This window comes from Cyprinodon tularosa, unplaced genomic scaffold (genome assembly GCF_016077235.1).
Source record: "Cyprinodon tularosa strain WSP-4 unplaced genomic scaffold, ASM1607723v1 ctg12, whole genome shotgun sequence".
Taxonomy (NCBI): Eukaryota; Metazoa; Chordata; class Actinopteri; order Cyprinodontiformes; family Cyprinodontidae; genus Cyprinodon; species Cyprinodon tularosa.
Genome location: NW_024038003.1, coordinates 2154483 through 2167549, shown reverse-complemented (window position 1 = coordinate 2167549; position 13067 = coordinate 2154483). Strand labels below are relative to the sequence as shown.

Below are 13067 nucleotides of genomic sequence, written 5' to 3'. Positions count from 1 at the left end.
GCTGATTAGAGTGTGGCACCAGGGGCCATCAATTTTGAACCTTTTCACAATATTCTAATTTTCTGATATGATGAATTTGAGATTTTCATTTGTTGTCATTTGTAATCATCAAAATTAAACAAAATAAACATCTGAAATATATGAGTTTGTATGTAATGTATGAATATAATATACAAGTTTCACTTTTTAAATGGAATTACTGAAATCAATCTACTTTTTCATGATATTCTAATTTTATGACCAGCACCTGTACAATGGATAGTTGGAAAGTTGCAAGTGATGGTCGTCTTTTACATTTTTTTTTTTACCTTAAATATATTCATTTTAAATCTACATAAGTAAAATCTACTTAAGTAAATAAATAAATAAGTGGAAATAAGAAAAGTTTGCACTACTGGAGCACCACTGAAGCAGAAGGCATATTAGCCTGTGCTGCTGACAGCGCTCGCAGGACTGAAAAGAGGATATTCTTACAGACAATGACAGGAGCACTGCACTAGTTTGTCGCTTGAAGAGGCTCTGGAGTGTGTGGGGAGGGGTGTAGGGGTCTTTGGTTTGTGTGGGCATGCTTGTTGAATGCTTACAATACTGAGCTGTGACACCCAGTCAGATCCAAACTCTTGTTTTTTTCTTAATAAGCTTCTTCCTTGAGTCAATGACTCATCAAGGGTACACAAAAAAACAAGCCCACGAACAAAATATTGCCACATAAAGGAAAGGCCTTGGGAATACAGAAATAACTTCCCATGTAAACCAACACATACAGGCACTGAGGTATCTCTGCTCAGCTGAACTAAACAGCTCATTGAGAGCTTAGAGAAGAAAATAAGAGGTAATATAGTATGATTTAGTTCTAATGAGTCAGGAATGTCTCTAATGTCTTCTACTTAAATGTGTTTTTTCAGTTCTTCTTGACCTTTTTGGTGCTCTGTCCTCAGACATTTCATTCTTACAGAAAGAGCATATATACCCCCCCACCCCCACTATAACACAAACGTGAAAGGACACACAAAGGCACAGAGAGCTGTCACACAGTGGTTGATCACAAGAGGGTCAATTGGCTTGGAGTCTTTGCAGTTAGCCACAGGGTTAGATGCATGGGCGAACATGACCAATAAAAGTGTGCTCAGGCCAGCTTCTGTGCTGTATGCTGACCTCAGTACTTATTACTTACAGTTCCATTTCACCTCAAAATCAGCATTTACCCTAAAGAGAAATGTTGCTGCTTAATATTCTAATATACTATGTTGCACCATTGGTGTTCATCTTAACAAAAAGCTGGACTTGAGTGACTACACTGATTCTTCTTACAGAATGGCCATAAGCGGCCTCTACATGCTGAGGCAACTGAGACCTTTTGGAGTACAATGAGGGTGACGACAAACCTTCTTTGACTCAGTGTTGACATCAGCCATCTTTAATGAGGCTGGATGTTGGAGCAGCTTATCTTCAGCTGAGAGGGAGTGATTGGATAAGCTCATTAGTAGGGCCTTCTCTGTCTTAGGATGCTTCTGGACACAGTGGAGGAAGGAGAATAGAAAATCACTGTATGATGATGTCTCCCACCCCATGTATGAAGTTGCTGTAGAGCTGGAGAGTTGATTCAGTGACAGCCTGTTGCATTAGTTGCACACAGGAAAATTTAAGTAAATTCTTTCTCCAAGCTGCTATGACACTTCATAGTTTCTGCTGCTCCCACCAAACTAAATAAGTGGTAAAAACATTATACTAGTTGCACTGGTTCTTGGACTCAATTTGTACCATGTTATATTAATATGCCTTTTACAGGTTTTGAGCAGACTTCCTATGTTTATAACCCTATTGAATTATTTTACATGCTCTGTTTTGTTTTTGTTTTTTTTACAATTGTGTCCATTGATCATTTTTTGGCATCTCTCTCTTAAATGGAACTGTTTTCTATCTTTTAACTAGAATATTGGTCATCTTAAAAGTATTTTTTGTCCCCTCCTCTACTCTACAATTTAACCTTAAGGTTTTTGCTGTTGTTGTTTTTAAATAGTTTATTATGTGTATCTTTGTCTTCTATTCATTTGGTCATGGCATTGTCACACTCAGATGCCCCCACAATGATTTATGTTGATTCTCATTTTGCTTTGAAAGCTATGGTAAACAACATTCTAAATAATCTTGTTTATTTTTATTTTAATCAATTAATATAAAATTATAATGCCAGCGGAGGCAGAAATGTGTGAGAGAGCAGTCACAAAAAGACGGGACAAAATATTTTTTTGTTAGCAACTTAATTTAGAGGTTAGCAGCAGGGTTAGCATTTTTTAACTGTTTTTTTTTCTTACCACCAGGACTCAGATTACCTCTAAGCCTTGGGTTTATTGTACTTTATAATTGGAGTTAGCAATACATATTTAGTATCACTGTGGTATTTCTAAAATGTGCCTGTGAATTCAGATGACGGTCAAAGAATGCATAGAGACAAAAACATGAACGGACATTAGAAGAACTTTGATCCTAAGGTAAGTTATGGTGTATATCTAGAAACAGCCACCCGCCTCACATCCCTCAGTGTACCACCAACACTCCCCAGAGAGACAGTCTGCTCAATCTTGATAAAAATGACAGCGAAACCATTTCAACAGAATATAGACGATTGCCTCAATTATCAGATTTCCAAAAGGCATACTATAAACTATAACTATGATCAGAATCACAACGTTCATGGCACACGGCCTGAGTCAAGATAAGCCCATTTATCAAAAAGAAGGAAAAACAAAAGAATTGAAGGAGGGAGGCAAACAAATTTGATTCAAAGAAAAATGTCCAGGACTGGGAGCAAGACAAAAAAATAAATAAAAAAATAGATGAAGGCATGCCTGACAGTGGTCAAGGCCCACTGATCAGTGATTGGAGCAGCAGTTAAGGGCTTGTTCAGAGAGGGGGAAGGGGTCCGTAAGTGTGGTGATAGTGAAGAGGTGGGAGCCCACTTATATCAAACCTCAGCACAGCCATCACACATCAGAAAAGGACACAACATTTTTCTGACATTAATGAACACTGCATTCTACAGGAATCATTCAACCATAAAAACCTGTCAAGACATCATTGAGTTCCCTCACTGTGAGAATTGAAGTGGTCCTTTAAGTTAAGGCTGAAATGATTTACACATTTAATCAATAAAATACCAATCTTCTTATATCAAATGGTTACTCTGACAAACTTATCATATTTTGTGCAACAGTACTAATGTTATATAGAATATTTTTGGATCAGAACATAGAACACAACATATAACGGTATCTAGAATACTATATTAAATACAGCCCACTATGAATATTTAAGGTAAAGTTGTCCAAGATGCTAATTGTCCTATTACAGTCACAGCTAGGTCCTCCTGACCAAAGCTATTTCATTATTTAATCATTAGTACGTGTAGAGTACAGTGTAAAACTAATGTGGGTGTCAGGCTCATAACATTACACATTTTATGAGGCAACAGTGGTGTTGACTGAAAAGAGTTTGCCCTGCAACCAGATGGTTGACAGTTCAAGCCCCAGTTGTTTTTGCTTCTAATGATGTAGGTGTGATGATGTGGGCTTGTGTTGCAATGTCATGGCTTGGACACCTGCCAGTTGAACAGTTAATCACAAATTCCTGTATATACCAATATTCTAAGAGTGACAAAGAAATCAGACTAATGGAAGAGATAACTTGCTTAGTCCAGACAGCAAGCTGAAATGGTGTGGCAAGAAACAAGTGCTCATAAAACGGCATAGAACAAAAGGAACTCAATAATAAAATCTTGTCAGCATGGGGGTGGAGGTTGGTTGAGGACCCAAATGCAGAGATGGGAGAGGCTGAAATGAATTCTTGTAGGTTTAATGAAATAAAAAGATAACAGAAACAAATCCAAGTATCAAACCAAAAAGCCAGGAGACTTCAGCGGAAAACACACATGACGAGCCACGTAACAACAAGGAACAAGCAATGAAGAACTGCACATGGAGTGTGTATATGGGAGACATAACAAAGACTGGGGTAATCAGCTGATACAGTATGGAGCAGGTGTGGATAGGAGTGACTAGAAGGGAGCTAGGTGAAAGGAGACAGTCACAAGGGGGCAAGAGAGAGCACAGCTTAAATATAATACAAAATGGAAAATAAAGCAGAGATCAACAAAATAGAATGACTTACGGAAAACTCAAAGTTCAAAAGAAGAGAATCATAACAAATGTGGGCAAAACTTTATCAAAACACTTAGAAAATAACTATAACAAGGTGATTGAGCACTTTTGAATACTGAGTCTACTGAGCCTAATCTTATAAAAGCAGAGCTGCAGTATGCAGGTTTTAAGGGCCCGTGCAGTTACTGATTATTTGAATATCAGTTTCACGGATCCCTATTGTTGATTACTTTCTCTTCCCCCATTTACATGATAAAAATTATTAAAATTTTTTTTACAAGTCTCAAATTAAACAAAAAGAAGCATTAAGGAACAAATCAAAGAAAACACTAACATGGATTGCAAATACAGTAGATACAAGCAGCAAAAATCCCTCCTTCAATGATTTCTATGGCAGGTGAATGCACTAATGAATAGGGGAACACCTTCATGTATCGGCAGAGAGCAGATACCTGAAAGTAATGTTAATACTGAAAATACCAGCCAGCTGATGAACATATTTGTCGATCTCTGTATTGGTACATTCTTAATTTTACTCGCTTACCATATGAATCCTCTGCTCTATTTTTACTTGATTTGAAACAAAACAAGAGTTCTCAAAATAGAGTACCAGCAGGTGAACTGAACACTCCTCAGAAATGTTCTCATGCTCTCCATCCTAAATGACCCGAGGCACTTTGATCATTAGCTTATAGATGAACAAAGAAGAAATGAACACTAAAAGAAGGTTCAACTGCTAGTCTGCCACCTCAATAGGTTCTAATGAGCATGACTTGTTGCATCTTTACAATATATGCTTTATGGGGGTGTTTTATGTGCCGTACCAAATTCAGTGCAGTTATTTCCCATCAACAATGAGGTATACCACCATAAACTTCAAATAAAACCGCGAGCAGCCGTTTGATGTGCTAAGTTAATGAGTTAATTGCGTTTTTGTGTTTTGTTGTCCAGATTTGGAGGTAATGTCGTTTGAAGCATTGCCAGGCAATGTTTACAAAGAATGCCAATAGAAATGGTCTTAAACATCTACACATTAAAATCACAGCAGTGAAAGAAACATTTGTGCAAACACTAAGACATAAAGCCTCAGTAAGGAAGCCTTACTGTTTATTTTATTTTGGTCTACCTGTCAGTCTTTGTTCTTCGTGTCCTTCTCTTCTTTGATTTGCATCCCCTCAGCACCGCATTGTACCGCCCCAGAAGCACACAAACATGCTCACATAGCACAATGAATTCATGATGAGGCAAAGCCCTTGTGGCAGAAACATTTTCTGTCACTGGCTCATATTTATAACCCTATCTATCAGTCAGCCCCTGGACTATGTGACACTATTCTCTGACCACCTAACGGCCCCCCGGCCATACATTAAAAAAGGATGAGAGGGTGTAGTTATGAATGTGTGTCTTGCTTCTGTGGTTTGTGGGGGTTTGTAGTATTTTTGATTTTATCTTCTTCCCTTCTTGCTTTCATTTACTTGTTTTGTCTGTATTTTGTTTTCCATTAGAATTGGTTTTATGGTTTTATGCTTGTGTCCTTGTTTGACTTTAACTGTCTGCATTTTCCAGATGGTCTTGCTCCTAGCTTCCTGCACACCATTATTCAGTTAACTTACAAAATTAGACATTAGAAAAAATGTCAGGGTAACTTTGTCCTCTGGATTCTTGTTGCTTATGTTAGTGCTGAAAATGCCAGATTCACTTTTGTTTCTGTATCGTAGTACTTTGGACTCACCTTCAAACTAAACTTCATCCCAGATTCTACAGTTCTTTTTTAAATGCAGTTTCTTTGCTTCTAAGTCTGTGTTTGGTTGCAAATACACCATACTAACAGTATGTCTGTCTTATGAAGAGACATCCATTTGCACTTGTTTAGCCCAGTAAAGACTGACATTTGGGAGTGAACTTTATTAAAGGTATAGGGAAGGATGTGTTTTTTCTGGCTTTTCTTATTCAAAATAAGTGGTCCTCCTAATTGTCAATCATTCTGGTGATTTGTTTAGATAAGTACATCCTACATGCTCATCCCAAGGTAGCTATCTTTTTCTGCGCATGTGCACTTTCAGTTGTATATGTATGGTGAGCTACGGTTTCAGCCAGTCATTGAAGCTCACCTTTCTCAATGCGCGTCTTTGAAAATGGCGAAGGGTCGTATGAGAAAGTGTACAAGTAAGCTTGGATGAGCGAAGCAAACCAACATTTAAACAGTGTGCACAAGGAGAAATGGGCTTGTGCATGGTATTGAACACGTTTAATAGGCATTTCCTTTCTGGAGAAGGCACAGGGTGCATGTGCAATTTTTTTTTTTTTTTAAGTGGAGTGGTTCTTTTTAAAAATCAGGAAAATCTTCCCCTATACCTTTAATAATCATGTCATTGGGATGGTACAGGATGAAAAGTTACCTGAGTCAGGAGTGGGAGGAAGCAGTGTTTTCTGATGAAAGTATTTATCAGAATATTTTATCAGAAATAACAGTCATATCATGGAGTCATATCATGTAGTATGTGGAAATGCATGATAAACCACCGTTGGCATGCTTGGTACAACAAATGCAGCAACGGGACTGTCAAGATCAGATGTTAAAGCAGTCCAACAAGTGAGCAGTTAATTTTACTGCCACTGTAATAAACAGCAGCAGTAACAGAAGAAGAAAGATTTAGAGGAGGAGAGAGAGAGAAGGGACCCAGTGGGACAGATCGTGCAGGAGGTCAGAATGGCTCCTTCCAACAGAGTAACAGCCAAATATGTGAGAACTAGCAGATTAAATGAAGAAACACAAATACCTTAATTTGTCTCACAAGAAAAAATGAACCATTAAGGCAGCTTTGGAAAGGAATAGGGATTGGGTACTGACATACAGTAATAAATAATATATATATCCATAAAATCAAAGTTAACAATCATACTGTTATAAGAAAACAACATGTGTCAATGTGTAACATTATGTAGAGAAGGTGGAGAGCTGTCAGGCTGGGTACCTTTTAATACTTTTTTTGTTGTTTTTTAACACAATGGTGTGAAAGTGAAAATAGAAATTCTTAAACCCTACTTTTTTCTAGTAAAAGTAGGAGCAGTCATCCAAGAGGTTACTCAAGAGGGGAATACATTTTTTTGGTAAAGCCTGATCTACCAGGTGTAATAATTGTTGCATTTAATACCTGAACATTAGATAATCAGACAGACAAATATATAAGAAGAAAAATATAATTATGTTCAGCTTCTAAAATTTTAAGAATTTTATCAAAAAATGTGCATGATTACAGGATACATTTAGGCAGAGGAAATACCTTTTCATAAACAGAAAAAAACAGAACTTGGAAAAGGTTAAGCCATTTTTTTTGTCTTGTTAGGACTTTTTTTTACTCAGGATTCTGTTGGGAGTGATAACCATTTCATTCAAGTTTTTTTTTTTTTTTCTGTCCCCGGGCATTGCAATAAGACAAGATTCTTTTTCTGTGAAAGTGGGATGGGAAAATGAAAAATGAAGATCCATGCCTATGTCACCCTCTAATGTCACAACGTTGGTGGTAGACAAGGATTTAACAGTTCCAGAATTATCGGCCCTGAATGGTGAATGGCTGATTAAAAAAAACTTAAGAGCAAGATCTTTTTGTCAATAGTTAAAGCACCATACATACATACCGAACAATTACCATGGAATGCAAACAAACACAGTTTGGAAACTGCGGCTAAATACTAAAGGCCCACAGTTAGCAGATTTCATTGTGAGTTAAAGGTTTGAAAATAAATTCAGAGATGACAAATGCCCTGACACATAGGAATGTATGTGAAAGGAACTCCCAGTGTTAAAGTGTCTGCTTTTCATTTCAGATGAGAGAGAGCGAGAGAGACCAGACTTGATGCAGGCAACTCTTTCGCTATATTGAAGCATTTCAAGATAAAATTCTTGGAAAATCAAGCAAACAGACACCTTACTCCTAGGACTAACTTAGAGATGCCAGATAACCTCGAGTGAATTTCATGGCCTGTAGGAGGGATTACAGACATATACAGACAGAGAAAATACATGCATGGTGGGAACATGCTAAGTTCATAAAGGCTTTTCTGCATGGAGTTTGCCCAGGACATTGTTTCTACATGGCAAATGTGTACACATCTATGCAGATCTCTCTTACATCATTCTATAAAGTGAAAGGGTGACGAATACATATAAGAATTAGGTGTTCATTTAGCAACTCCTGGCTACTTTAAGCAACGTCAATAGCTACCTTCATAATAAGGAGATGGAAAAATTGTAAAAGTGTTTAGAACAAATAATATTTTTCTGTTCTATCTTTTCTTAGTTTTCAACTTTGAAACATGCCACAAGAAATGGGCTGGTTAACCATTTCATGGCATACTGATTTGAAAAAAATTTTATGGTTACCAAACCACCAAAGTTTCCTGTCATACAGTTCTTAAGTTTCGCAGCATCCAAGTGTGTCCCTAGCTTCAGTGGAGCAGCTCTAAGATTTCTATTTTTTTGCTATACACATACCACTATAATCTTCTTAAGGTCATACATTACTTCATGATCTGAAATGCAATAAGTTCTATGCATTACTTAGGGCTGAAACAATTAACCAAATTAATTGTGATTAATCTATTATTGAAATAATATTAAAATAACTTAGTAATCAAGTAATCATCCACTGGAGAATAGAGAACCTAAAACACGCCTTTAGCTGACAGAGCAACACACTATGAGAAAACATTAAACCAAAATTGTTAAAAAACAAAATTGTATAAAAATATATATAGATTTTTTTTTTCATGTAATATAAAACAACTTTTTCATCTGTCAATATTCTTTATCCAGAACTCTTCAAGTGACAAAGTCTTAGTTTCACTGTTGTTAATTGTCTAAAACATCATTATAATAAAAATTGGTCACAAAATTCAAATTTGAGCATGTCTAGATCCATTTATATCCTCTGTCTCATTTCAAAAGCCATACCATAGGTTCGGAATAACGGCTCTGTACGAAGTCACAATAAATGCAGCAAGGCAATCACAGAGGGTAAAAGCAAGTAAAAGGTAAGACATGGAAGGAATGAAAGGGGCAAATAAATAAACCAGAGAAGGGGAGATATAAAAAGAGGGTATTAGAGAGAAAATGGAGAAATAAAAAGGAACTAGAGGATGCTCTTTCCTGCTGCTTCTGTCTGCTGCTCTCTGATGAGAGGGGAGATCTATATCCTCCTCGGTCCAAGGTCATGGCTGTTACATGGGAGCAGAGCAATCTCTCGGCCTCACTCACACAGACGCACACGTGCTCACTGAGGTATGGCTCTGCCGATAACTACAAGCAGCCATTATAGATTGAAGCAATTAAAGCAGATGAGACCTTTGACCCGGCATTATACCGTAGTCAGGTTCTTGTTTGAATCAGATGGAGTTTGGATGTGTGTGTAGGTGTGTGCCTGTGTGTGTGTTAGGCTAAAAACCAGAACAGGCTTAACATAAAACATGCTTGCCTTTGCACTAAAACTGCTCACCTTCATGTTGACCCTAAGAGGCTATAAAGCAATTTCCCTGAACAGCCTGAGGTCAGTTCGGTGGAAAGCTGTATTTTCTAAACTGCTGCGATGTAAAATTTTCAAATGCTGTGTTGTATTTTTTCCCCACCCTCCCGTTTTTAATGCAATTGCAATTTTGTACATCTGAGTAATTAAATTATTCATTTCCTTTTAATGAATTTACACAGTTATTATTTCTTAGCTGCATAAGGTGAAATAAAAGAAAAAATATTTAGCAAAAATAAGATGGTTCCACACAAAAACATCTGTCAGAGAATAGCCTGTTTGGTTGAGGGAGTAAGGACACAGCGAAGGGATGAGGACACTCCTAAAAAGGGAAGACCTGTGAGTATCCTGCCTCTGATTACATCAGCAAGCCCTCAGGGTCCAGACAGAGGGTATCTAGGGCTCCCTCTGCTGGTGTACCCCTGCTACTGACGTCCTCCACTTCTCTTCAACATTCAAAACAAAGATTTCAGAGTACTATAAACCACTCCCTCTCTCAAGTTCTGAAATGATTCATTCCTGCTGCACCATTTTCTCACCTACATTCGAGTAATTCTGTCAGAACTCCTCCTTCAGCCAAATCCACCTTTAGGTACAAATTCCTTGTAAATGCCAACAGTTTTGGAGCAGATCAATTGCAGGTACTAAAGGAAGCTTTTAAAAGCATCACAGTTTTCTTATAGTGCTCTAGCTATGGAATCAATAGGCAGTATATTCCTCTCTCCCTTTTATTACTAAGACATTCTTTTTTGACTAGACAGACTCAAAGGGAGGATTTTCTTGAATGCAAAATGCACTGAGATGCATGAGTGCAAAATATACAAACATAAGAACAAGATGGAAACGGTATAAAGGTGTGGTCACAACCATAACTAGGAGTCCAAAAGGTGTGACTGAAATGTGTTTTATTGAATAATTCTCCCCTTGGATCACACAAATGCTTTCTTTACTAAAACTTTTAAAAACACAAGATGTGCTTTGGGGTTAGAGGTGCAATTTTTGCCAATTAACTGACCTAGGAAAAACTACAGACAGATAATTACCTACATACAATCCAGCAACTAAACTGCAACTGTCTTTAATGCCCACATTATGTACATCTTCAGCGACTGATGGCTCAAGTAGCAGAGGGGGCATTGCAATTTTCTTAAACAGTATATTTGCATATTTTCCTGATTTGTTGCAGCACTATTAAAGCCTATAATTTTGTAAGAAAAAAAAACCCTTCCCTGCAACATGATGCTGCTGGCACTGCCATGTTTCACAATGGGAAAGGACACAACAAGTGCAGGGTGCATTACCTTATGCTCCATTAAAATTAGAGATAACACAGCTCACTGGTATGCTTTTTTGACTCATCAAAGGGTCTTTAAACCTGTATTATTATTATTATTATTATTATTATTATTGTTGTTGTTGTTGTTTCAAACCTTGGCACCTTTCAGAAGTTCACACATACACTGAGAATAACAAACATCCCAGAGACTCCCACGGCTTAAAGCTTTTATCTAAATCAACAGGAGTTTCCTATGACTTCCAGATGGTTTCATCGTGCATGCTCGTCTCAATTAATATTTCAGCAATCTTTTATAGTCTCCTTCACGTGTTTTATCGTGCGCCTTAACCACTCCTTCTCCTCCATACCAACATATCCTCCTGAGTATTTGCTTTGTGTGTGTGGAGTTCCAGGCTAGGCAGCACAATGTATGCAAAAAGCATTTTATGCTGTTGAGTCAGCCTAAATCAGAAGGTCCCATTACACCTTCCACTGTGTGATGTAGGTTCTTTGACTGGTATATCTGTCCTGAGTTGATATTTCTGTGTGGTTGAGAAAAGGAAGCATCACAAGGAGAGGATGCTTTGTTGAGCAAACAGATCAAGACTGACTGGAGTTTTCAGAGAATGTCAAACGAAATGATTCACAGAGTGACAACTCACAGCTGTATCATCTTCAATCAGGCTGCCTCTTCCAGTTTCTATCAAGTCACTTAGGGAAAATAACTGCTTCATTGTTTTGGGGGAAAAAAAAAAAAACTTCTGCATTTAGTTCAACTTCCATTAAAAACAGCCCAGCTCCCATGTTTCATTCCAACAAGCAGTCAGGAACAGTTAGAGAGTAAATGTATGGGCAAATTACAGACTGAGCATCGATGTTAATACAATAACCCGGAGAGGCTCAGCAGCAGCGTGTGACAAATTTAATGTAATTGCTGCTCCTCATTTGCAGACTGAGGCAAGAGGAGCAAAAAAAAATCATCATTTATCAGTATGTAAAAATGAAGATACTGATAATTAAGACAGACTTTGGGAAAGATGCCAATGTTGTTTTGGTATAATCATTATAAGTTAAGTCAGGGGAAGATTTGTAACGTAAAAAAGCCTTTCCCTGTGTCAGAAAGTCAAATGACCTCAGAGCTCTATCTGTCTCTGTGCACATATAATACAAATTTTATGTCAGCATGCTCGGGGAAAGGAAAACGTGACGAACACTCCGGGTTTTCTCCATGCATGATTTATAACAGGGACGAGCACTTTGCGCCGCGGCTGAGCGCAGGGCTCCGCTCCGCTCCGAGGAACCACCGGCTGGATGGGGCTTCCCATCCGCCGCTGACACAGAGCGCAAACACCCGGGTCACCAAACTCCACTCCTTCCCTAAGGCTCGCTCACCCACCTTCATTCTCCGGGTAATTCCGTAAGGCTGTGCACGGCGGAGACGCTTGGAAAAAGAGGAGAAGGGAAGACAGCAGGGAAAGGGATGGATAGATCCACGGTGCGCGTGGTGGTGCCATTTCTAGGCTGCGCTGCGCCCTCGCTGCATCCCTGATCGCGGTGTCGAGTCGTTGAGCGAAGCTTTGCGATTGAAGAGGGAAAGGATAGAGCGGAGGAGAGGAGAGGAGAGAGAGGAGGAGACGCTGGGAAGGAGGGTCCACCATCAGCAAGGTCCTGTCAATCAGTCGCCTGCCTGAGAAGTGATACAAAGGCCTGTGGGGACCTGCCAGTTTTACACACAGAAAAAGATTGGAAAAAAAATAAGATAAATATATAATGAAATATATGATATTATATATGGCTGTAAAGTGAGAATCTATCTGGAAAGTGTGGCATCCATTCATCTCCAAACTCTGTATGAAATCTTCTTTCGGCTAGTTAAATCTTAATTAATTTTTGCCCATAATTTGCATAATAGACCAGTCTCAGTCAAATTGAAAGGAATATATAAGCAGCAGTTTTTAAGCCTTAGCAAAACTTTGAATTGTATTTGGGAAATTAATCTGACAGAGCCATTCAATCAAAGGAATAGATCTAAACCATCTAATTGTCTTGTTGGAAAACATATTTTCATCTAAGATTGTCCCCTATTTAGCCCCAACTTTGATCTCTATCTCT

General features: G+C 38.2%; 1 protein-coding gene across 2 annotated transcripts in view; it reads right to left on the bottom strand.

Annotated features, from left to right (window-relative positions):
* epha4b (eph receptor A4b) overlaps positions 1–12628 on the bottom strand; it is a 125149-nt gene extending 112521 nt beyond the window's left edge. For both annotated transcript variants that reach the window (XM_038270944.1, XM_038270954.1), the window contains exon 1: positions 12352–12628. In XM_038270944.1, the coding sequence (XP_038126872.1) occupies positions 12352–12613 (262 nt within the window). In that variant the 5' untranslated portion in view covers positions 12614–12628. The remainder of the gene's footprint in view (positions 1–12351) is intronic.
* Between the last annotated feature and the right edge of the window lie 439 nt (positions 12629–13067).